Source organism: Hibiscus syriacus, unplaced genomic scaffold (assembly GCF_006381635.1).
Source record: "Hibiscus syriacus cultivar Baekdansim isolate YM2019G1 unplaced genomic scaffold, ASM638163v2 tig00112501_pilon, whole genome shotgun sequence".
Classification (NCBI taxonomy): domain Eukaryota; kingdom Viridiplantae; phylum Streptophyta; class Magnoliopsida; order Malvales; family Malvaceae; genus Hibiscus; species Hibiscus syriacus.
In genome coordinates, this window is record NW_024063348.1 from 758,360 (window position 1) to 784,666 (window position 26,307).

General features: G+C 35.4%; 2 protein-coding genes across 2 annotated transcripts; both read left to right on the forward strand.

Annotated features, from left to right (window-relative positions):
• The first annotated feature begins 9,620 nt into the window (after positions 1-9,620).
• Positions 9,621-23,582, forward strand: LOC120180740 (uncharacterized protein YKR070W-like). Its single transcript, XM_039186030.1, has 12 exons — positions 9,621-9,787; positions 9,895-9,998; positions 10,142-10,177; positions 10,438-10,511; positions 10,607-10,647; positions 20,704-20,775; positions 20,880-21,072; positions 21,695-21,790; positions 22,362-22,429; positions 22,981-23,182; positions 23,310-23,393; positions 23,500-23,582. Exons 1-12 carry the CDS (start codon positions 9,684-9,686, stop codon positions 23,551-23,553), a joined length of 1,128 nt encoding a protein of 375 aa, XP_039041961.1. The 5' UTR covers positions 9,621-9,683; the 3' UTR covers positions 23,554-23,582.
• Positions 23,583-23,668: 86 nt separating this feature from the next.
• LOC120180757 (50S ribosomal protein L10, chloroplastic-like) lies at positions 23,669-25,029 on the forward strand. Its single transcript, XM_039186041.1, has 2 exons — positions 23,669-23,791; positions 24,540-25,029. Exons 1-2 carry the CDS (start codon positions 23,669-23,671, stop codon positions 24,990-24,992), a joined length of 576 nt encoding a protein of 191 aa, XP_039041972.1. The 3' UTR covers positions 24,993-25,029.
• Positions 25,030-26,307: the final 1,278 nt, after the last annotated feature.

Here is a 26,307-nt window from a genome sequence, read left to right on the forward strand (position 1 = left end):
AGAAAACATAACCCAATATATCAAACGGAGGGAAGGGGAGGATATAAAGAGAAATCAGATAGCCAGCTCGACACCCATGATTCTAATTAAAAACTAAAGAAAACATTTTTATTAAATAAGACTAATTAAAAATTAAATTTATAAAAAAATATGATTTAAATTTAGAATTAATATAATTCTAAAAATGAACATTATCATTGCAATACTAATTAGGTTATATTAACTCATAAAAGATTATACCAACGAATAATGCAATTTTTGAAAGAGTAAATAAAGAAATGAATCGAAACCCAAGGAGACAGCGAAGCAAAAGCAATAAACAGGTAGACTTTAGTCGTAGGTACTGCATTATCAACGTGATCACACGCATTTATGTACTAATTTCTTTATTTATTACAGCCTCACTTTCCCCTTTTTCCTATTAATTTTCATTTATTTGTATGATTATCGAGATTGAAATAATTATAAATATCATTTTATGATTTACAAATGTATGCAATGGACGGATGAAGAGTGGGTTATCAGTGATTAAACTCATGATCGTGGATTACATTATTTATCATTCCCAAATGAATATTAGTAAAAATATTTTTATATACGCATTTAATATTTAAATTATTAATTTTGATCTATTTTAATATTTAAAATATATTAAAAATATATTTAAATATTAAATACATAATTTATCTTTACTTTTTATATTTTTAATTAAAAAGAGACATCAATGCAGAAAATCACGTTAGGACCCACTCCTTTCCAACATGGCAAAATTCCCTACCAATTTATGTCTTAGCTGTCATTTGTCAATGTCCTCAAATTGCAGTTATAATGTAGGAGGCAGATCACTTATGTCCTGATGATCTGAAGAGAAAAAGATATACATGCTCTAAAACCGACAACTCCGTATTTCTGGTTTCATCTCAAACAGTAAAACTTAATTCGACAAAAAATACGTTATCAATTTATTAAAAAAATTATAAAAATATATTATTTTCTTATCACATCACACTATTCATATATATATATATATATATATATTGGATACCTACACTCCAATCTCTAAATACAATATGAGATTGAAAATTCTTATATACAATCATCCCTTCAAAATTTTAAATTTTTATATATTTTTTGTTTTTTTAAATTAAAAATTTATTTCCGACTCTTATAAGTTTATAAATTCACTCTACCTTAAATTTTTATACATTCGTTCCTAACATAAAATTTTTCATTCATCCTCGAATACAATCATCAAATTAGATTAAATTTTTTATTGTGACTTATCTATACTCTTAGACACCTTCAAAATTCATCTCAAAGACCTTCAATCGATTGTAATATAAAGAAGATAACAAGAAAAACAAATCATAAGAAAGTTAATGTAAAATACTTTTAGATTTTATATACAAATTGACCTTCAAATTATAATTTATCTCAATTTAACCCTCTATGTGTCATTGATAATTGGATAAAAAGCTCACATATTTTTTAGCGACATCAACAAAAAAAAAGCTAAAAACGATGATGAAATAAAAATTTAAGGATCACTTTTAATAAAAAAGAAATTGTAAGGGCCAAAACAGAGATTCATGTAACAACGTGCTCACACCTTAAAGTCTATACATGAATCTCTGGTCCTTACAATTTCTTTTTTTTTTTATTAAAAGCGATCCTTAAATTTTTATTTCATCACCGTTTTTAGCATTTTTTTTGTCAATGTCCGCTTACTCGTTCGATGAGGCCGACATGAATTGCCTTGGATTTAGGTAACCGGACTTCGGGTTCGTGTTTTCTTGTTCTGTTATCACAGTTTGCACTCAATATTCATCGTGATCGCATGCGATTTTAGTTCAATTTCGATAACGTTATTCACTTTCCATCATCATGTGTTTCCCGTTGCACTCGGATTTGAAAATGGTTGGTTGGTTGGTTTAAAAGGAGGAAAATGAAGGTTTTCCTCTTTTCCGTTCTTCTGCCATGTGTTTGATGAAATGAAGAGTCCAGATATGTGAAAGGTGTATGCATGTAGGCTCTAGATACATCCACCTGTATGTTCTTTCATTGCTCATCTTCAATTTCATATTTTCTTTTTCATCTCTTTCTAATAATAAAAATTAGGGTAAATTATGCGTTTAGTACATAAACTATTAATTTTAGTATCTAATTTTTAATTTTTTTAAAAATCATACCTTACGTTTAGTTTTCATTTCATTTTAGTACACCGCCGCTAAAAACTTAATGGACGGACTCGTTGGTCGCCTCGTCTACAGTCGTCAACCGTCGCATCCGACAGCTGATGAAACCCAAACTTTTCAACCCACACCTTTTTGACCCTCTAAACATGATTTCGATATCCGTTTCACCGATAAACACCTCAATCTTCCTAAATCGACGATTGATTATTCAATTTCTTCATCCTCCAATCTCCATGGTCCACCTTTTGATGGGTCTGAAACCGAACTATGTTGGTCGACACGTCATTCTCTCATGGTCCACCATTTAGATTGGTTATCCATCCACCAGAGCTATGTCACGTCAGTCCGCCCATTAAGTTTTTAATGGCGGGTACTAAAATGAAACAAAAACTAAACGTTAGGTATGTTTTTGAAAAAAATGAAAGTTTAGGTACTAAAACGGATTAAAATTACTAGTTTAGATACTAAGCGCGTAGTTTTCCCTAAAAATTAAATGAAAAGGTGATTTAAAATTTAAATAAATGTGAATCATGATAATTTTATGAGAGAATGTTTATTTATTTAAAATTTCCTACAAGCCCATGTGATAAAAATTATTTAAAAGAATAGAACGGAAAATCAAGGCATGAATTAAGGAAACCTAAATTATCGGCATATTTGGCTGAAATGACGTGTTTTTAATGCTTTTATGTCATAAAAACAATTCCAAACGTTTAAAATAATTTTAGATTTCAGTAGTCGATTTATTCTATTTGAAATTTTATATTCAATAATTCCTAAAATTATTTATAACATAAAATAACTTTTTAGAATTTGTAATCAATAGCACCAAAAATTAATTATAATTTTAAATAACGTTTTAAAACAGCTACATTTTTAAAAGCTAATGTTTTAAAAAGAATTTATCATGTGCTATTGATTACAAAATTTCAAATAAGGATCCAATTGATCCAAATTTTGGAACGATAACTTAATTAATTTTTAATTATTTTATGAAAATCTTTTTGATGTTTAAGTCAAATTAAATTACGAGTAAACTCATTAAGTATTTTCACTAATAAAATAAAATGTTGTTCTCTTTATAAAATTCGAGTTAGAATAATTACATTTGTAAGATGTATACGCACTATTTATATACTAAAAAAATTATAAATAAATACTACGTTATAATTTTTCATATAACTAAAAAAGTTATGAGTGAGCACTCAACTGGTTAGATTTTAAATTTATAAAACATAAACCACCTTGAAGATCCAACCAAATATATTCAAAACTTGAAAAACAAAATTGAGTATGCTTTATGGATTAGTAGAATGTAACCCTAGATCCGGCCTTGACGTTATGCCCAAATCTAGGATGTCACCTATCGCATTCATAAATTCTTTTCATATTTAAAAACTTTAAAATTCATATAACAATATAATATGAAATTTATCCATAGTAAGGATTCATACAATAAATTTATATATATATATATATATCAGAAAACCGTATGAAACATCTACGGAACAAAATACCAGTAATACAGATATATCAAGACGGTAGCAAAACACGTGTCACCAAAATATAACAAAAAGATATGTAGAAATATACAGTGGTACAAAATTATGAAAAGTCGATCCTCCTGATGCCAAGTTTGCTAGCTTAGTCTACTATTATCTGAAAAGGTTAAACTTTACGGAATGAGCTAAAAAGCGCAGTGTGCTCCTTACGGTGTATAAAAACATACATATAAAATATTTCAGTAAAATTGGTTTATCAAACATGTTTTAAAAACATAAACACTACCCTTGTCCGATCACCATAATGTGTAGGTTCCTCAGAACCATACACACTGTAACAACCCGGAAAATTTGAAGAAAAAAATGTTTAAATCAATGTAATTTGGTGACTAAATTAAAATTTTTGAAAACTTGTAGGCCATTTTAGAAGTAAAGGAAATTCATGGACCAAACCCTAAATTTACCCAAAGAGTGTCGACAGGTTATATGATATATGCGTGTCTTATGATTTTGAAATCAGAAAACACAAGCTCAATTTCCCTTCTCCTTCATCCTTCTTTCAAGTCCGATTCCGACGTCGTCCGACTTCCGATCGTAAAATTGAAACCACCGTCGTGTTCATCTTCGACCAGTGATCAAAACCCAGTAAACCAATTATAGCGAAATGCTGCCAAACAACGTGAATTTTGAGTCAAAGTCTCGACGTTTTTTTAGCACCACCGTCGAGAAAATCTTAAATTCATCTCCGATCGTTGATCGGTTTTCGACACCTCCCGCACCATCGTGTTCCTTGTGTCGTTCCGAGTCTGACGGTGTCCTCCCTGTCTCCATAGGCGGCGGCACGTGAGGGAGGTAGAGCGGTCAAAGTTCCGATCGAAGTGAAATCGAGCTCTCCACCGTTTAAAAATTTGAATCGAGGTTGGTAAGTGACTCAAAATCGCTTAAAAGAATTTTTGGAAATTTTTGCATGAATTTTTGGAGACCGGAGGAGGTCTCACGTGCCCCCACGCGTCGTCTTTGTGCGTGGGGAAGATTCGAAATGGGGGTTTATATATGTTGACTGGCTTGACAGGTCTGAACCGGTCCAAATCGGTCTGACCGGTCCGAATCGGTCTGAACGACCCAACCCGTTGACCGACTTGTTGACCCGACCCGTTGACCGACCCGATCCAGTGATATTTTTGATTTTTTTTTAAAAATAGTGACATTCTGGCAATTATTTTTAAAACGATGACATTTTGGGAATTTTTTTAAAAACAGTGACATTTTGGTAATTATTTTTAAAACGATGACATTTTGGGAATTATTTGTAAAATGGTGATATTTTGGTAATTATTTTTAAAACAATGATATTTTGGTAATTATTTAAAAAAAGTGATATTTTTGTAATTTTCGAACTTGGACTATTGAACCCTTTGACCATAACTTTGATCGGCTTTAAACGGCTATTAAACGACCTTTGATTTTGTTCGAGTATACCTATTCTGATATTTTTTGTCGTTCCTAATCTTTTTCCGAATTCCGTTTTTCCAAATTCGAACCCGAAGGTCTTCAAATCATCAGTCAAACCCGTTGACTTTGATTTTGACCAAAAATTTGAATTTTTGAAAAGTCATACTTTATGTTGTTCGACGCCCTGATTTTGATTCCGCAATCTGTTGGGTCAAATTCAGACTCGAAAGCCTTCAAATTGATAGTCAAACCCGAAAATGCTTATGTACTGAAGAGTTTAAGTTTTGAATGGTTGAGTAAGACGTGGGACTGATAAATTATTAATGTTTGAAGGTACAAGAGACTCTCCTAACCATTCGACAGCTCGACCCAGCTCCTCTAGATCAGTTAAGTCACGTGTGCCAGTATTCACCCGTAAGACCCGTAAATTTTATGATTTCAGAAATTAATTTTGTTACCCATTAGTAATATAGTGTTATTATGGATTAGGTTTGAAAACAGTAGCAGAGCGTGGCGAGGCCAGCAATCACTAGATCTAGTATTCGAACCTATTGTCAAGGTGTGTTCCCTGTGTACTACTTGATTGTTTTATATGTTTTGAAATATGATACATTGAAAGCTATAGTTTAATGTTTTATTAATCCACCTATTTACTGGTGATGGTTTATGGAATATGACTGATATATGATTGGTTTTCATTGGTATATGATAATATTGATTATGAAATTATGGAAATTATGCTTACTGCATAAATAGTATTTTTGAAATACCGATTTTGGGTAGGATTGCATTACGGAGGTACAACTTTGATCAAGCTGGTAAACCTTATGGACCTAATGTTACTCTTGGGTAGGCTCACGGGCCTCAAGATGCTTCATTAGGTTGGCTCCATTTGTTGTGTGCTTAGGGTAAGCCATACGGATTTACTGACTTAAGGATACAAGCCCCAAAGCCTATATTTAGGTTGGCTTCCTTTCTGTTGTGTGCTTAAGGTAAGCCCTACGGACTTACAGACTTAAGGATACATGCCCCAAAGCCTATCTTTAGGTTGGCTTCCTTTCTGTTGTTTGCTTATTGCTTAAGGTAAGCCCTATGGACGCAGTTATGGGGAATTGCAGAATTGCGGATGGTGTACAGAAGAAGGGTTTTAAATTACGAGTTTCAAAAGTTAAACTTCATTATGGTTTGATGATGAATTTCTGAACTATTACTCATTTACTGTACCTACTATGATTTTATTGTACTATTGGGACACACTGAGCCTAGCTCACTTTTCGAAAATATTTTCCCCTTTCAGATATTGTTGGTTAGATACTCGGATCAAGCACTTGGAGGATCAACATATCTCTTGAAGTATATCGTATTGTAATGTTTTATCTTTTAAGTTGACTCTATTATGGTAACACGAGCCTTATTTTAAAAGTATTAGATTTTATAATGAGTATTCCTTTTGCTAATTTATATTGGTTTATTGTAATTTGGATTTTTAAGACATATTTTAATTAACTTGTTATTTTTCTCATAATTATGAGTTGGTTTTTTTTATAGTATAATTAATTATAATTTCATAAATGTCATTTATAAATATGATTTTAAGTGATAGAATAACGGTTTCGGAAAAATGTCTTTAAGAATCATGAATGTGATCCACTAGACTTAGTCGAAATGCATAGGCCGGGTCTAGGGGGTTACGTACACCCAATAAGGGATTACCATGTGCACAAAGCAGATGAGCTTGCAGTAAGGTCTTATCCTGTGCTCAAAGCAGAAGAGCCTGCAGTAAGGACTTACCTTGAGCATAAAGCCAAGGACCCTACGGTAAGCGGTAAGGTCTTACAAGTTATAGATTAGGTCTGAGATACTTCATTCAATAAAACCCCCATTGACATAAATAACATGTATGTAGTCGAATGAAAATGGTAGTTTAATCCATTAAAACATGAAAATATTCTATTTTCAGAAATTAGATACGAAAATACGATAATTCATAGATCATATCAGAAATATACAATAAATCATATATCAGATAAATCTTGTTCAAAAAATCAGGTATTGTGTCGTAAAAATATTCAGTATTATCATAAATCTCAAATAATTCAGATAGATAGTTGAAAATAGTAATCTAACACCAACATAACACACACATCTATCGATCTAAGTAGTTTGATAAGGAAGCCTACTATTGAGTCTGTCGATCATGATCAGCGGCAACGCTAGATCCTATGAATCAGAAAATTCATATAGGAATCCTAATATGAATAGCATTAACCTTTATTTAAAGAATTTACGGAAACTACGAGTAACTATTGTAGAATGCGAATCGAGTGAGTCTGACGGACGAAAAACACCAGACCTAACTAACCCTTAGTCAGGTTTAACACGAGTACATTCATAAAAATATCTTCTTGGATCAATTTCATAACCAATTCTCAAATAAATAAGCAAAAATGCTAAAATTACTAAGCATTTTTGGGTTAACAAGCTCGATTCGGGGCTTTTGGGTCATAATTTGGCAAAACGCGCTTCTTAATCGGACTCAGGACGTCGAAAAACATAAAATATGACTTTTCAAAATTTTTGACTTTTTGGTCAAAGTCAATGATCAACGGTCGGACTAGTTCAGGTCAGATCAGTTCGGACACGAGTTAGCGGGTCGAGTTAGCGGGTCAGGTCGAATCAGCCCATTTCCAAGCAGTCCACCAGGCAGTGGACTTTCCCTATGCGCAGTGGCGTCTGTGCATGGCCTAAGGGGTTGAAAAAATTCTAAAAAAATCCAAATTACTTTTTAAGGGGTTTTGAGACACTTAACAAACTCAGTTCATAAACAGTGAATGGCAGAGAGTTCGATTTCGAAATGTCAGAAAATTTATCTTCCTCACCCCTTACACGCCGGCGACAATAAGGACACCGGTGGACTCGAAACAACACAAGGAATACGATGGTGTGGGAGGTGTCGGAAACAGAGCAACGATCTGCGACGAAACAACGATCAAATATTTCTTTCTAAAAGAGGAAACTTTTGGAGAGAGAAAAATAAATTTAATTTTCCCTTATTTCGGGTATATAAACCTAAAAAAAATGGCAAAATCATGCCATATGTCCTCCAGTTTAAGTTTATTTCTGAATTTGGATATGAATTTAATAAAAATTTCACTTTGGTCCCCAAATTAAATCACAATTCAATTTAGTCATCGAAATTTTTTTAAAGAGAATTTTAGATCTTATTTTGAGGTGTGACATAGAAAATATTTTTATATGCAGTACTCATTCCCGAGCCTCGTGAACATAGCTTGTGGCAAAAGCCCCAATGTACACTGGCGGAGTCATGCTATACTGAGGGGTGTCATATGACACCTCAAAAACTTTTGGAAAAATTATTTTAATATAAATTTTATATTAAATGTTTAAAAATTAATAAAATTGATATATTTTTAAAAAATATTCATACACTTAAATATAAATTGATGATCATTATATACTCAAAAGAAAAATCTTCATACAACTTCTAAATCTGACACCCCAAAATAAATATTCTAACTCTGTCCTTGCCAATGTATATGCATAATGGATCTTAGGGGTGAGTAGGAATAATCACTCCCTCTAAAAATTTAAAATTATCACACATTTTAATATATTTTTATTTATTTTCTATTAAAAATTTGTTTTCATCCCCTACAAATTTATAAATTTATCTTCTCTTAAAATTTTGTAGGTTTATCCGTAACATAAAATTTTACATTCGTTTCTCTATATATATACACACTTTCCTTCCCAAACTAGATAACATATCAAGCACGGAACACGTATATGATACAAGCATGTTTTTTCTATGCATTTATTATAAGATCATATCCTCGTATTCATGTTAGGAAATGTGTTGCATATGAATGTGGCATACAAATACTTCAAAAGGAAATATAGACTTGGAACAACACAGCTATAGAGAGGATCTTAAATTAACCAGTGAAGTGAAAAATAGGGTTTATTCTGGAATCTGCATAATATCCTGCCATTCAGGTAATCATTTATTGTCAAAGCTACTAAGGGCACTAAGGTAACCAAACGAAATGCAAAATGAAGCAGTGGAGTAACACGCATAATTGTTCATTGCTTTCGAAAAAATAAATTCCATTACCGATGACTAAATAAAGGAACGCAAGGGTTTTGAATAAAGATTAAAGAGAAAAAGAAACCTGAAGGGAAAGAAAGTAAGAGTTTTATTCTTCCTTTTTTGTAGTTGGCGCGAGAGTATCGGATCGGTCAAAAAGTGTTTGTTTTTATTTGGGGAAATGAATCAACAAGAAATCTGACGATGGAGAAGAAAGGAACCATACAAATCAAATGAAGATTTGAGGGGTTTTCAAGGGAAAATATTAAGAAAGTTTTGATTTTTTTTGGGGGTCATGTTAAACAAATCTGCCGACTGCAGATGACCTGAAACGATGCCGTTTTGATACTCGTAAAGTAGAGGTGAAGAAAAATCACCACGACATGAAGGATTTTCAGAGAAGAAAAGAAAAATCAGAGATTAGAGATGAGATTTCACGCACCAACCATTTCTAGGGTTTCTCATTTCAGAAACAAAGCTCCGTTTTCGTGTCAAGCCTCTGCTAAGCTTCGATCAAACCATAAAACAGGGTCAATTTAATGCTCTTCTTTTATTTAGAAAATCAGAAATTTTATTCCAAATTCTCATTTCGTTCCCTATAAAATGTATGGAGATTAAGCTCATTATTCTTTCTCAGGTGTAACTTTGGAATAGCATTTGATATCGACGGCGTTATTCTTCGTGGCCGTGTTCCCATTGGAGGTTCTCCACAAGCTTTGAGAAGATTGTACGGAGATTCTGGTACTATTAAGTGTTTTCTACTGATGTACTTTTCAATATCATCAACTTTGTGTGGTTGCATTGAAATGCAAAGAACATTATGAAAAGAAATATTGTTGATCAATTTTTTTTGGTGTTGGGGGGGGGGGGAATTACTTCTACAGGTGAATTGAGTGTTCCATATTTGTTCTTGACTAATGGTGAGTCACTCTGAAGTAAGCATACTTTATCATTATTAATGAAATCCTAACGATCTATATTGACAACAGTATTTGTTTAGCTTTTATTTGAAGATATTATGTTTATGTTACATATAATTATGTATAATTTGGTGTATTAGTTGTTGAAAACTATGAACTTAGTTGGCATTGTTTGGAATATAATTGCCAAAGCCAAATCTACCGATATGAATGTTATATTATGTCATTGGTAAAGTTAGATGGCTGTTTTATTTGAATAGGAGGGGGTGTCCCGGAAACTAAGAGAGCGACGGAGTTAAGTGAACTTTTGGGAGTAAATATTATGGCTTCTCAGGTAAAGGTTTGGCATTTCTATATGAATGTAGAGTTTTCCATCTTTGTTGTTCATCTGTTTGACAAATGGATCGTTGCCATTTTCTTGTGATGCAGGTTGTACAAGGTCACTCACCTTTTAGAAACTTATTGAAGAAGTGAGTAAATATTGATCGTCATTGTGTTTTTGATTTTAACATCTCTGCATTTAAAGTAGCATCAAACCTTGTTGCATATTTACTTGGACCACCTTCTTCTCTTTTATATTTTGATTTGGTGTGTTTTTATCATCAAAGATATTAAGGAAGGGTATTTGAATGAATTAGCCAGATGCTATAACTTGGTAATCAATGATTGGGATCGTTGTTTCATGAGGTTTGACATTGGATTTATGCAAGTTCACTTTGGAATTTGGATTGGTAAAAAGAAAATCAAAAAGTTGTAATGAGGAAGACTTTGGTTCTCTTCCATAATATTGAGTGGTAGTTGTAGACACTAATTTTTTGCCCAACAATACTATCCTCGTATTTCTCGGTAACAAGAATAACAACCAAGTCAAAATACTAAATCAAGGCATTTGAGTCCAAGTGGGACTCTAAAACTGAATAAAGGAGCGTTTCAGTTTGAATAGGACTCTACAAATCTATCTAAAAATAGCCAGTTTCATGGCTATAAATTGAGGCAAAAATAAGGAGGAAAAGGGGGGGGAGGATCCCATGAGAAGGCAGAGAAGGAATGGAAGGAGGGGACCATCGGCTTCACGTGGACCTTTGTTCTTCCCTCCATTTCTCAAGATTTTGAGTGTGGGGTAACCCCTGACACCATATTCACTTGCTAAATCTCAGTTTGCTTCCTCGTCGACATCAACTTTAGCTAGAAAGACTGGAAGAGGTCGGCTTTAATGTTCCTTACAACCACCCACTCCTTCTAATTTCCCATTTACAAATGGAAAGCCCTGTACTCATAAACTAAGAAAGTAAATGGAGGAATCAAGGAATGGGGGTTATGAAGAGTGCAACAAGAATGCGTCAAAATACAGGCGCCCAGGTTGCTGCCTCTGCACCTGCAGCCTCCCTTGCGTTAACGCTCACAAGCAACGCACCGACTACCATGGCAAAAAGAACATCACTTCCTTTGCTCCTCTCTAAATTCGACGATAATCTTCTCATCTCAGGAAGAATTGCATTTTATGGACTATTGAATGGCGGTTTCACTCTACGGATGTTGTTTTACTTGACCATGGTGTACATGAAGATACAAGCCTCTGCTCATTAATGGAAAACCATCTCCAACCTAGCCCCTGGAATCGTTCTATAAGGAGGATCTGCGAAGTGTAGCTCGATTGCCTCAAGTATTTTATTCGAAAATACACTAAGGTATATCACCCTTTTGGGGCTCGACGCAAAGGCCACCACACAGAAACAACGGCAATACCCGAATCAGAACCTACAGGGAAGGTTTCACGGCGAACCGATGCTGCCCAGCCTCGACCCAAGCCAGCTGTGCTTTCTCGGAGAAGATACGCCTTACCACGGCCACCAATAGCTGAGCACAGCGGCGTAAGAGACATGTTTGCTAGCCCAAAGCTCGCGTGTTCGTTGATAACACGCTACAATGACGACGGCTGCGAACAGGGTGCAAAGAGGAATGGTCAGCGAACCTACATTGACGATGAATGGCGGCGCGACGACACGAAAACTCCATGAACGAAGCTGCTAGGGTCTGAAGCGAGAGACCGAAAGAAGGGAGGACCGACGCACTTGTGGGTTTTTAATTTGGGGAACAACTGCAAGCTGTAAGTTGAATTGAGATATCTTATTGTGGGGCCCATGTTTTAAAAGCCAGAGCCATTTGTTTTCAGGTAACCCACGTGCACTTAGGGTTGTTAAATGCTAAACCTTGGTAAAATCCTTCAATTTTTGAACATATTCATTTTGGTCCTTTTTCATTTTTATTTTTATTTTTATTTTATTATTTTTCTTTTTACTAACTTTTATTTATCATTTTTATCTACTTTATTTATTTTATTATTATTATATTAACATTTTTTTTCATATTCATATTCATATTTATTTTTATTTTACAATCTAACAATATTCTCGACTTTAGGGATACTCTTCAACCAATCAAAGGTAAGTAACTCGAATTGATTTTTTTTTAATTTTAATTTAAATTCTTAATTTTCACAATTAAAGACAACCGATAAATTAATTGGTACCGAAAGGGCGGTTCAAGGGTGCTAATCCTTCCTTGACCGTAACCGACTCCCGAGCCCGACACGTTTCTGGTACAACGTAGATCAGGTAAGATGGTGTCCGACCCACCTAAATTCGTTTTAAACTGGTCGGTGGCGACTCCAATCCACATTTTTCAAGTCGTAGCCCAATTCCGGGGCCCAACCGAAAGGCGGTTACGACAGCTTGGCGACTCCGCTGGGGATCAGGTAAGTGAGTCAGGCCGAAATTAATTTTTGGATTTTTTTATGTGAAAATGTTAAATTTTAATTTATTTATTCGATTCCAATTATTTATCTTTGATTATTTTGTTTCAAATAAATAGTTGTACTGATGTTTTTTTAATGATTTCAGATTTTTTTTAAAATTGTCATCTCTAAGCTCTAAACCCGAGCTCCAAACCCGTTTTAAGTGGGGGTGAAAGCGACGCATTCGTGTGAATTTATTCACCGCATATGCCTAGCAAGTAGCCTTCGGGATTCATATACCTTATGTCTTCGTGTGAATTTATTCACCGTGCGGGCATAAGGGAATGTTTCCTCTCGAGTTTAACCTAGTCTACACAAGCCTGTGATGAGTTTAGGACTAAGGGTCTGGTAAGCCCAAGGGGGCACCAGCAAGGAGAACTCGGGTACCGTGTTTTAGAACCTAAACTGGGAGACTTTGATGGAGTTAGAGCCTACCCCAAAACCTCATTTCAAACCCTAGGATGCTGGAATTATTTCCTGCTTTACTTTCTGTTCAAAGCATGTGAACTAGAAATTTATGCGGTTAGGACTTGTTCAAAATCAACATGCGGGATAGAGATCATGTCCGGGTAGGAATAATAAGCATGTGGGGTAGATATCTTGTGGGGTAGGACTTTTCATTTTCATTTTCATTTTTTTATTATCCTTATCTCACTAACTTTTTTTTTTCTCTTTTCATTTTCTGTTCTTTTGCATTTTTTTTTGATCATTCGCATCATTAAAACGAGGTGTTGATCCACCAAAAATGTGTTTGTTAAACGTAAATAGTCTACATTAATGGACAAAGGGGTTATAATACAACGAGATAAAAAGCTCAGAAGTCCAACCGGGATTAAAGAATACTTAGAGGCAAAGGTTGCAGGGGCAAGACGAGGAAATGGTTATTGACCCGGAGAATCCTTTCGAAAATTACGAGAATAAGATGGTGAAACCCTAGCTAAGCTAGAGACCATTATTGATGAATTCCAAAAACAAGTCGACAAACTTCGGATGGAAGGCTCCAAAGACACTTTCGTTTGGAACGAGCTCGGCATAGAGTGAAGGCCGGAGATGCAGTCATTCGAGACCTTTTTTGGGGCAAACAACTCGTCACCCGCACAAGTTTAGCCAAAGGAGCTGGAACGGTTCGACAGGATATTCAACCAGTGAAGAAGCGGAAGACGAATCAACTTGCCAGAGGCTGTGCGGGATCTATACCATCAAAAAGTTTTTGTCTCTTCAGACGTAACATTTTTGTCCCCAATAAGGATTATTCAGAATAATAGGCACATTTTTCGGATCAATACCTCGGACATTTCATGCTTCATGCATTTAAACATTTTGTATATTGTTCATTTCTTTACATTCACATTAACTATCTTCACATGATTCATCAAAAAATGAGAACACTTCGACCCTATGACATATAAGGAGCTTTACCAACAGTTGTTTGACGCACATGTGGTGTCACCATATCCAGAGAAATCCATGAAGCCCCGTACCCCAGGTAGTATGATGAGAACGCTCATTGCAGCGGAGTCCCAGGGCACACTATCGAGAATTACTCCACAATCAAGAGAATCATACAGAAAATACGTAACAAGAATCGGATCGACTTCAACAACTTGGGGGCATCCAAGTGAGGAAGACCATTTCATCATTTGAGACATTTTGTTTGAATTTGTTTTTTCATTTTTTTTCTCAAGTTTTTATAAGGACTTTTAAATAAATTTATGTTACTTTAAAGATGTTAAGCAATGTATCACATTTGCAAACTTGCAATTCTTTGAATATCATTTGAATTAAGAAACTCTGTGAATGGTTCAAAGTTACGGATCTTTGACAAAGTAACATGTTTTAAAACAAGGACATTGACCTTACCCAAAATATACCCTCAAACACCGTACCCTGCTCTTACAATTAACTAATACAACATTTTCCTTTCATAAGGTACGGACAACATGGGGCATCATTTGCATATGACAATTACTATGTTTTTTATTTAAGATTTTCAATGACGATGATGATCTTTACAAATGAAAGAGTCGAGTATGTGAATCTAGTTTAGGTCAGTTGCTTGAAAATTGAACTCTAAAGATGAAATTTTTGACTTTCAACAAACACTTAGGCTATAACAGGTTCTTCTTGACAATCTTAAGAAATTAAAACCGTAAAGCTGAGCTATTCCACTAAGGCAATTGGTTATAGAGGAAACTTGAAAGCCCTGGCCTTATGAGTAGATTACGTTCAAACCATGACATTGCTCGAACACTTGGCAATTCGGTGTTTGCTCCACTGCTCTTGTCAGGCTGAAGACTCTGTGATGAGATGAACCCTTCAGTTAACTTGATAACTGTGATTATAATATTAAGTTGTCCCTCTAAAGCAATTGGTTAAACGCCCCGGCTTTATGGATTCAGCTAGTCAGATAACGACAAATTAAATCAAGTTTATCTAAGCAAGAAATTTTCGGTAAAATGGACTAAGGGAGTTAAGGAACACCTGTTATAGTCAACTACACACGAGCACTCAAGAATTTCATTTTTAGACCGATGTTTTTGCACTGCCTTTGTTAGAGGAGCCTACAAAGCTTGAACAAATAGAAGATTTCAGAGGACTGAAATAAAAGGTCTAGTAAGTGATCATGCTAGTTGCGTCATTTTGTCCGCACCCAATTGAAGTGCCAAAGCATGTTGTGATATTTCAAAAAAAAATGACATTTTTTACCAAAACCTTAGAAAGGAGGCCAAGCTAAAGCCAACCCATCCATTTGAACGCTGGTCAAAGAGCTGTAACTCTGAAAACGTTAAAAGAGTCATTGATTCCTTTGATATTCTTTGAACTCACGTTTATAATTTGATTCAATTGCGAATAATATTTTACAACATTTTTATCGTTTTCTCTCCTGAAACAAGAAAAATGAGAAAAACATTTTCAAACAGAACAATCTCAGATATGAAATGTCTGTAAGCCCAAGCTCGAGAGGCAAATGGGGCACGATCGATTCCATGGACCAGATTGGCAGACAAAGCACGAGAGATAACACATAATTCATTCATGTTGCATGCATCTTAGACATAATTAGGTGCATCACATTCCTCATTTTAGCATACATGATTTTTGCAGCTTTTAGAGTCAAGGATACTTGATTCGTAAGCGCCTTTAAAGAACGATGGTGGTTGCTTAGCTCGGCAGCAAGAAGCTACCGATTGAAAATTTTCTCTCGAACTCACAATTTGCTCGAGAGTAAATTTCAACTTCTCAATGAAGGATCTTGAATCCAAGACAACACAAGCTCAACTTCATGACGAAGGGGCGGCTGATTGTCAACAAACACTTCCCAATTTCAGAGCCAATTTCAACTTCACATCGAAGGATATTGGACTCCAGACAACGTATGTTCAACTTCACGACGAAGGGACCGCTGGTTGTCAACAAATTTTCCCGATTTCAGAGCCAATTTCAACTTCACAGCGAAGGATATTGGACTCCAGACAACGCAAGTTCAACTTCACGACGAAGGGACCGCTGCTTGTCAACAATAATTTCATAATTTCAGAGCCAATTTCAACTTCACAGCGAAGGATATTGGACTCCTGACAACGCAAGTTCAACTTCACAACGAAGGGACCGCTGGTTGTCAATAAAAAAAATTCCCAATTTCAGAGCCAATTTCAACTTCACAGCGAAGGATATTGGACTCCAGACAACGCAAGTTCAACTTCACGACGAAGGGACCGCTGGTTGTCAACAAACATTTCTCAATTTCAGAGCCAATTTCAACTTCACAGCGAAGGATATTGGACTCAAGACAACGCAAGTTCAACTTCACGACGAAGGGACCGCTGGTTGTCAATAAAAAAAATCCCAATTTCATAGCCAATTTCAACTTCACAGCGAAGGATATTGGACTCCAGACAACGCAAGTTCAACTTCACGACGAAGGGACCGCTGGTTTTCAATAAACAATTTCCCAATTTCAACTTCGCAACGAAGGATATTGGACTCCAGACAACGCAAGTTCAACTTCACGACGAAGGGACCGCTGGTTGTCAATAAACAATTTTCCAATTCTAGAGTCAATTTCAACTTCACAGCGAAGGATAGTGGACTCCAGACAACACAAGTTCAACTTCACGACGAAGGGACCACTGGTTGTCAACAAACAACTTCTCAATTTCAGAGCCAATTTCAACTTCACAACGAAGGATATTGGACTCCAGATAACGCAAGTTCAACTTCACGACGAAGGGACCGCTGGTTGTCAATAAACAACTTCCCAATTTCAGAGCCAATTTCAACTTCACATCGAAGGATATTGGACTACAGACAACGTATGTTCAACTTCACGACGAAGGGACCGCTGGTTGTCAACAAATTTTCCCGATTTCAGAGCCAATTTCAACTTCACAACGAAGGATATTGGACTCCAGACAACGCAAGTTCAACTTCACGACGAAGGGACCGCTGCTTGTCAACAACTTCCCAATCTCAGAGCCAATTTCAACTTCACAACGAAGGATATTGGACTCCAGACAACGCAAGTTCAACTTCACGACGAAGGGACCGCTGCTTGTCAACAAAATTTCATTCAGAATCAATTTCAAATTCACAACGAATGATGTTGGACTCGAGACAAAACAAGTTCAACTTCACAACGAAGGGACGGCTGGTTGTCAACAACCAATTTCCCAGTTCCAGAGCCAATTTCAACTTCACGACGGAGGATATTGGACTTGGAACAATGCTACTTACTTGGATTTCAACTTCACGACGAAGGATATCCAATTCCAGACTCAACTTCACGACGAAGGGGTCACCAACGGTTTCAACTTCACAACGAAGGGAATCGTGCACACAAGCAACATCCATCTTTAGATTGGATTTTAACTTCACGGTGAAGGATATTCAACTCAAAGGAGTGTCTGTCAACACACTTCCCAGTTTCAGAGTCAATTTCAACTTCGCAGCGAAGGATATTGGCCTCGAAACAACGCAACTTACATTGGATTTCAACTTCACGACGAAGGATATCCCATTCTCAGGCTCAACTTCACGACAAAGGGGCCATATACATATACAACTTCACAACGAAGGGTATCATACCCTAATAGGTTGACCTTACTTCACGACGAATGAGTCATCTGTAACACATCAACACCAAAGTCTTCAGGTCAAGTTCCACCTTCACGACGAAGTATCTTGAGCCAGAAGACGATCCAGGAGTCACTTGCCAAAAGCTTTGAGTTTGATTTCAACTTCACAACGAAGGATATCGTACTCAGAAGTTTCCAGTTCAACTCGACCTCACGACGAGGGAGTCATTTTGTGACTCAATTTAAATTAACAGATCAGTCATTGCATCGGATTTCAACTCTACGGCAGAAGACGTTCGATATGGACAAAATTTGTGTCTTTTTATCTTTGTCCTATTTTTCGTTCCACGAAAAAGGACAAAGAGGGGCAGCTGTAGACACTAATTTTTTGCCCAACAATACTATCCTCGTATTTCTCGGTAACAAGAATAACAACCAAGTCAAAATACTAAATCAAGGCATTTGAGTCCAAGTGGGACTCTAAAACTGAATAAAAGAGCGTTTCAGTTTGAATATGACTCTACAAATCTATCTAAAAATAGCCAGTTTCATGGCTATAAATTGAGGCAAAAATAAGGAGGAAAAGGGGGGGGAGGATCCCATGAGAAGGCAGAGAAGGAATGGAAGGAGGGGACCATCGGCTTCACGTGGACCTTTGTTCTTCCCTCCATTTCTCAAGATTTTGAGTGTGGGGTAACCCCTGACACCATATTCACTTGCTAAATCTCAGTTTGCTTCCTCGTCGACATCAACTTTAGCTAGAAAGACTGGAAGAGGTCGGCTTTAATGTTCCTTACAACCACCCACTCCTTATAATTTCCCATTTACAAATGGAAAGCCCTGTACTCATAAACTAAGAAAGTAAATGGAGGAATCAAGGAATGGGGGTTATGAAGAGTGCAACAAGAATGCGTCAAAATACAGGCGCCCAGGTTGCTGCCTCTGCACCTGCAGCCTCCCTTGCGTTAACGCTCACAAGCAACGCACCGACTACCATGGCAAAAAGAACATCACTTCCTTTGCTCCTCTCTAAATTCGACGATAATCTTCTCATCTCAGGAAGAATTGCATTTTATGGACTATTGAATGGCGGTTTCACTCTACGGATGTTGTTTTACTTGACCATGGTGTACATGAAGATACAAGCCTCTGCTCATTAATGGAAAACCATCTCCAACCTAGCCCCTGGAATCGTTCTATAAGGAGGATCTGCGAAGTGTAGCTCGATTGCCTCAAGTATTTTATTCGAAAATACACTAAGGTATATCACCCTTTTGGGGCTCGACGCAAAGGCCACCACACAGAAACAACGGCAATACCCGAATCAGAACCTACAGGGAAGGTTTCACGGCGAACCGATGCTGCCCAGCCTCGACCCAAGCCAGCTGTGCTTTCTCGGAGAAGATACGCCTTACCACGGCCACCAATAGCTGAGCACAGCGGCGTAAGAGACATGTTTGCTAGCCCAAAGCTCGCGTGTTCGTTGATAACACGCTACAATGACGACGGCTGCGAACAGGGTGCAAAGAGGAATGGTCAGCGAACCTACATTGACGATGAATGGCGGCGCGACGACACGAAAACTCCATGAACGAAGCTGCTAGGGTCTGAAGCGAGAGACCGAAAGAAGGGAGGACCGACGCACTTGTGGGTTTTTAATTTGGGGAACAACTGCAAGCTGTAAGTTGAATTGAGATATCTTATTGTGGGGCCCATGTTTTAAAAGCCAGAGCCATTTGTTTTCAGGTAACCCACGTGCACTTAGGGTTGTTAAATGCTAAACCTTGGTAAAATCCTTCAATTTTTGAACATATTCATTTTGGTCCTTTTTCATTTTTATTTTTATTTTTATTTTATTATTTTTCTTTTTACTAACTTTTATTTATCATTTTTATCTACTTTATTTATTTTATTATTATTATATTAACATTTTTTTTCATATTCATATTCATTTTTATTTTTATTTTTATTTTACAATCTAACAATATTCTCGACTTTAGGGATACTCTTCAACCAATCAAAGGTAAGTAACTCGAATTGATTTTTTTTTAATTTTAATTTAAATTCTTAATTTTCACAATTAAAGACAACCGATAAATTAATTGGTACCGAAAGGGCGGTTCAAGGGTGCTAATCCTTCCTTGACCGTAACCGACTCCCGAGCCCGACACGTTTCTGGTACAACGTAGATCAGGTAAGATGGTGTCCGACCCACCTAAATTCGTTTTAAACTGGTCGGTGGCGACTCCAATCCACATTTTTCAAGTCGTAGCCCAATTCCGGGGCCCAACCGAAAGGCGGTTACGACAGTAGTAAAGTAGATGAATTAGAGGAGCAGACTTTGGAGTTGCTAGGTTTCCATTATGGGGATTTCATAGTTCTATGAGACATTTTAGGTTGTTCTTGCTTTTATTGTAGTGGATACGTTGGGTGAATCAATATCTAATATAACATTATCCTGTTTTATGACATATATTGTTTAGCATGATCTGTCTAACTGAAAGGAAGTGATTTATTTAATTTCTGCATCTAGAATATGGAATCTTTTTTCTTTTGCTGCCTACTCTCTTTTCTCTTGAATGTCAACATTGGTAATAAACTACCCTATGCATTATTCGGTTAGCTGATATTTGATGACTTTGTCGTCTCTAAGCCAGATTTGAGAACGAACTCATTATTGCCACTGGAAAAGGGGACCCTGCTTTGGTGATGTCCGAGTATGGCTTCAAGTAAGGGCTCAAATGTAATGTTTAGGTCTGGAAAAGTCCTGATATCCATAGCATATATTTTTAGATCACTTGGAAACTTATATAGCTACATTGTTTGGTGCTAGAAAAGTTATGTCATTGGAAGAGTATGCATCTTACTTTGAGAACATTGATCCTGTATCTCAATATAAAAGATGGACAACGATGCCACTGTCCGACAGGAAGGCGCCAGCAGCACCAAGATATGATGTTTCATCGGAGAGGGTTATGGCAGCTTTTGTTGTCAGTGATCCTGTAGACTGGGGCAGGGACATTCAGGTATTTTGCTTTTGTTCTACTTTTGAATTAGAACTTTAATTCTTTGTGCATTTTGAATCTCATGTAAAAGTTCCTTGAATGGTCTAATGTGAAATTCTCTATTAATTTATTTTCTTGTTTGGGTTATTTGATATGGCGCTACTACATGTTCAGGTGTTCATGGTATTCAATGTGAAATAAAAACAAGTTTCGAAATTCTTGAATGACATAATTATGTTTACTCTTCTTTAGAGAAAGAAACCATTTACAAATACATCTGGAAACACTTACGCTCATAACTTGTTAACTGCTTGATGAAATATCATTGTCCAAGCTCCAAAATTTGTGGAACAGTTTCATGAAATCAGTTGATCTCAGATTTGAACATGTTGAAGTCATGCAACAAAACAGATGTTGTATTTTGAGTTTCACCTTTTAGATTATATTATAATTTGCTATTTGATCTGCATTGTGCAACATTTGGAATGCCTAACGGGACTTGGATCTTGCTTCTGCTGAAAGTTGCAATGTAACTTCTAAATTGTAATTGTGACTATGGGAAAACTGTAATTACTCAACCTCTTAATAGAAATGATCATGCTATTCCACAACATCCCAAAAATTGATTAATGAATTCTATCAGGTGCTATGTGATGTTTTAAGATCTGGAGGCCTTCCTGGAGATGCAAATAGTAATCAACCACCTTTATATTTTGCTGCTGATGATCTTGAATATCAGGTTTGTTATCGTGTTTATTTATGTATAATAGAGTTTCATGGAATTCATCATATACATTTCTTAGGAACTTGGCACAGAGCTGCATTATCCAGATAAAAAAGTGCACCATCCTGCTACTATGTTGCTCTGGCACTTCATTTTTTCTTGAAGTATCCATGTCTCACATCTTGGTCCGACGCATATCCAATGGATATGGGATATAATCCTCCCAGACTTCCAAATAGTTGGAAATCTTGTAAAATTTTGGACATATTCACATTGGACACATTCTCGTGTTTGACACTCACATCTAAGTCCAAGTAACATAGCAATCCTGAATTCAAGGAATTCTTATTAGAATAACTTTTTCTTCCCTTTGCCTATAAATATCTGTTAACCTGAGAATTTGAGATTCAGTTCATTAGGTTAAATGCCTATTTGCTAGCAGTTTTGAAATTTGACCATGAGCGAGCTTCAGTTTTAAGTTGTGAAAATAGGATTTGATATTTCTAATCTAATGCTTCTCGTTTTCCTTTACATTAATTCGACACTAAACTTGCGAATTTCCTGATCTGCTAATTATGTAATACAGGCTGCCTTTCCATCTAAGCGTCTTGGAATGGGTGCTTTTAGAATTGCACTGGAGAGCGTCTTCAACAGGTAAGGTTAGTGTCTCATTGCATTAGATAGTTCTCATCAAATCGAGAATATGGATTGAGCTACCGTCCCCAGTTGCATGTAATTAAATTGCTTTTATTGGAAATGTTTCTCCAATATATTGAAAAGAGCTCAGTTTTACTTGAATGCTTTTTCATTCACTTGCTATCCTAATCCATGCTGCAACTCCTTTTTCATTTCAATAAACTATGTGATCATTCTTGTTATCTAGTGAAATACTAATCCTTCTATGAATAAAGTAAAAGTGGCAGACTAATGTTTGTCCGACTCTTCATTTTTCTTGAAGTACTCATATCTAACTCTGGTATTTTATATAAATTTGGACATGGGTTTGGAGATATGTTCATCGAAGGGAAATTTTGAAAAAAAAAATGGATGTAACTATGTCATGACGCATAGCCATATCCAAAGCATAATCTCTTCGTCTTGCAAGGTTCTTAGAAAAATGCTGTATGGCAGAAGACTTGAGGATTCTATGTTGGCATCTTTTATAAACAGTTGTCTTTTACTATAAATGTTGTCTGTCCTTGCAGAACCAGCCCAAAAAGTCTGGAGTACATAACGTATGGGAAACCAAATCCATTTGTCTTCAAGAATGCTGAAATAATATTGAGCCAACTTCAATCATCATGTCGAGATCATTCAGAGAACAATGGAGTCCCTGGATCAAATCCTTTCAGAACACTGTACATGATTGGTGATAATCCTTCTGTAGATGTCAAAGGTGCACAACAGGTTTGTCCGCATACTCATCATCTTTTTCCTCAGTTGTGTTAATGAATATTGTGTACCTGGTTATACAAAGTTTTACTTTTGTTTGAGCTTCGAGGGTTGAAACGTTTTTACATCATTCGATTTCCAGGCTGGGCATCCTTGGTTTTCTATTTTGACAAGGACAGGTGTTTTCAGAGGAAAAGATAATGATACTGAATTCCCAGCAGATCTGGCAAGTCAATCCCAGTACTTGAGAATGTTACTATGATTGTGCCAGAAAAAAATCGGCCATACTTTTTTGCTTCTTACCTTATTAGGTTTCGTTGGTGGTCGTGCAGGTTGTGGATACAGTGGAGGAGGCTGTGGACTATATTCTTAAAAGAGAGTGTTGAACCCGAAGCTTAACTCATTTGGTCAATACTCCTAATACTTGCATTGAGTTCAAATCTCAACAGCCATAACATTTCTCTATTCTATTTTGAAGGTGAAAATGGTTATTCATCATTAATGGAGCTTAGAGGTTTGATTGTGAAGGATAGATTCCCCACTCCGCTAAACATTTCTATCGAGTTTGCCCAACCTTTTCACAGATTGGCTAACATTTCTATAGGAAAACAATGCCTTGTACCCGTAAACATGTTTAAATAAGATTATAATTTAGTCTAAATAAATTATAAAGAAATTATATATTCTATCAATTTTATCATAATTCAATAAATATAGTCACTCATATTTAAAAGTCTATCAATTTAGTGTTTGCTCTTTTCTTAAATTACTTATTATTCTCTTTAAAATGTTATATAATTTCTTGCTACTTTTTTTATATAATAATATTTTAACATTAATATATTATTATTTTTTGACAAAAAATAATTATCCAATTAATATTATGATTTGATATTATCACAAGAAGATTAAATTAATTAAAAATTTAAATATGAAAGGTTAAATTTATTGAATTATTTTTTTAATTAAGATTAAAATAATAGAATATATAAATTTTAAAGATTAAAATTATTATTATATCAAACTCGTATTAGATATCTACTTCAATTATAAGAGATGTGATCCCTTTAGAATAATATTTTAATTAAATAATTAAATTATAACTTAAAAAATGAATTATTTATTTATAAATTTATAACTTAGTAAATTTGGGTGTATTTAAGAAATAATTAAGAGTTGAAGTAATTATGTATGTAAAATGTGTGTTATCAATAATTTTTAAAAAAATTTCTAAATAAATAGTTTCTTATAATTGTCAAACTATTAAAAAAAAAACTCCTTAATTCTGGGTTGTTGAAGAAAAAAGAAAACTAGATAAGCCCCTTGCAACCCCGAAACTCTTCAATCTTGTCCCTTTCCGCCATGGAAATAGCTCTCCTTTCCTTCCCTTCTCCAAGACCCCCGCCTTCCCAAACCCCATCCCTCAAATCCACCACCCCATTTCTCCAGTCCTCCAAATCCGCCTTCCCTTCCTTCAAACTACCCCCTTACCCTTCCATCAGAGCCGCCATTTCCAGAACCAAGAAAGAAGAAACCGTGGAAACAGTTAAAACCCAGTTGGAAACCTTACAGGACGTTCCAAAAGGAGAAGAAAGTTGAGAATGAGTTCACGGGGGCTGTTTTCGAAGGGAAATTTTATGGGCCTGACGATTTTAAACAGCTGGAAAGTATGCCTAGCAGAGTTGAGATTTACGCTAAGCTTTTGGGGAGTTTGCAGGGTCCTGCAATTGGACTTGTTGGGACACTTGAAGCTCCTGCCAGAGATGTTGTTATGGTTTTGAAGGCTTATGTGAGGAAGCTTGAAGAGGAAAGTGATGCAAATTAATGGGGTCCAAGTCTTTCTCCATACAACGCGTGCTTGAAACGTATGTTCAACCACATTCCATACCATTAGGTCTTATTTACATTTTCTTGTAACAAGTCTCATTTTGTGATTTAAAATATGTTTAATATAAAATGTAATTTAATATTGAAAATATTAACATAATAATAAAAATATTATTTTATGTTTAATGATAAATACTTTTATGTCTATAAATGTTACCATCATTTTATGTTTAATAATATATAAGGTAGTATGCAAGGTACAACAAAGACAACATAATCTCAATATAAAAATTCAAAGGGTGTGAACAAAATTAAAATGAAAATATTACTTTGAATAAATACTTCATCTTATAAAAAAAGTAACTACTAATAATCTTTTTGTCTTTATTTAAAATTAGACTTAATATTTGATTTAGATGTTAAGATTGAAGATCAATTTGATAAATTATTCTGCAAACGATTTTGAATATATCAATAAACTAACACATATGAGTATCTAACTATGAAAGATTGTTGATTTTAAGTGTAACGTGATAAATGAAACACCAAATACCAAATTATCATAAAAAATAAAATGTACCATAAACATAGAGGTACAAATATGTTATAAAGCAGACAAAAATAAACACATAAAAATATATGAAAAATAAAAAAAATCAACATAAAGAATATTTATTTAAATTTAAATCGATTCATAACTTAACACATGCGTCTGAGAAAATGGAGAGAGGAGAGCGAGTATCAAAGTGTTTTCATGTCTTTGTCAACAAAGTTAGCAAAAGGATTTCCAAGTTTTCTCTTAAGGAAGCTTTTCAGATGTATGGAGTTGTGATTGATGTTTACATTGCTTATAACAATGTCAGAAGAAAATCAGTAGGATCTACTTTTGCTTTTGTGAGGTTCGACAAGCAGTCAAAAGCTAATACAACGATTCGTTGGGTAGATGAAAGAGTCATCGATGGTTTTAAGATTAGAGTTTATCATGATAAAGTACCAGATGTCAAGATAAAGAGGGCAGAGGTTGGTAGTCGATCCGATAAGGTGTGAAAGCCATCTTTGAGGGATTCAAGATCGTTTAAGGAAGCAATTGGGGATGCACAGAAAGACGACGGAAAGTTGCAGGTTAGCGAATACTGTTTTCAACAATCGAATTGCATTAGGCCTGAGAATTTGGTACATGTTTATCTAGCAGATGATGGAGGTTCTCACTCATATCTTGCAAGTGATGTTTTAAGTAGGAATATTTCCATTCCTAAGATGGAGTCATTGTGGAGAAAATGCTGCTTGGTTGATAAAATTAAAAATATGTACAA

What these genes read in the sequence shown, in the direction of transcription:
- LOC120180757 (XM_039186041.1), top strand. Translation starts at nt 23,669, where the DNA reads ATGGAGCTTAGAGGTTTGATTGTGAAGGATAGATTCCCCACTCCGCTA. An exon ending in GAAAACAATGCCTTGTACCC is followed by an intron (nt 23,792 to 24,539) that starts GTAAACATGTTT and finishes CCATGGAAATAG; the next exon opens with CTCTCCTTTCCTTCCCTTCT.
- LOC120180740 (XM_039186030.1), top strand. Translation starts at nt 9,684, where the DNA reads ATGAGATTTCACGCACCAACCATTTCTAGGGTTTCTCATTTCAGAAAC. An exon ending in ATGTCAAAGGTGCACAACAG is followed by an intron (nt 23,183 to 23,309) that starts GTTTGTCCGCAT and finishes TTCGATTTCCAG; the next exon opens with GCTGGGCATCCTTGGTTTTC. An exon ending in CTGAATTCCCAGCAGATCTG is followed by an intron (nt 23,394 to 23,499) that starts GCAAGTCAATCC and finishes GTGGTCGTGCAG; the next exon opens with GTTGTGGATACAGTGGAGGA.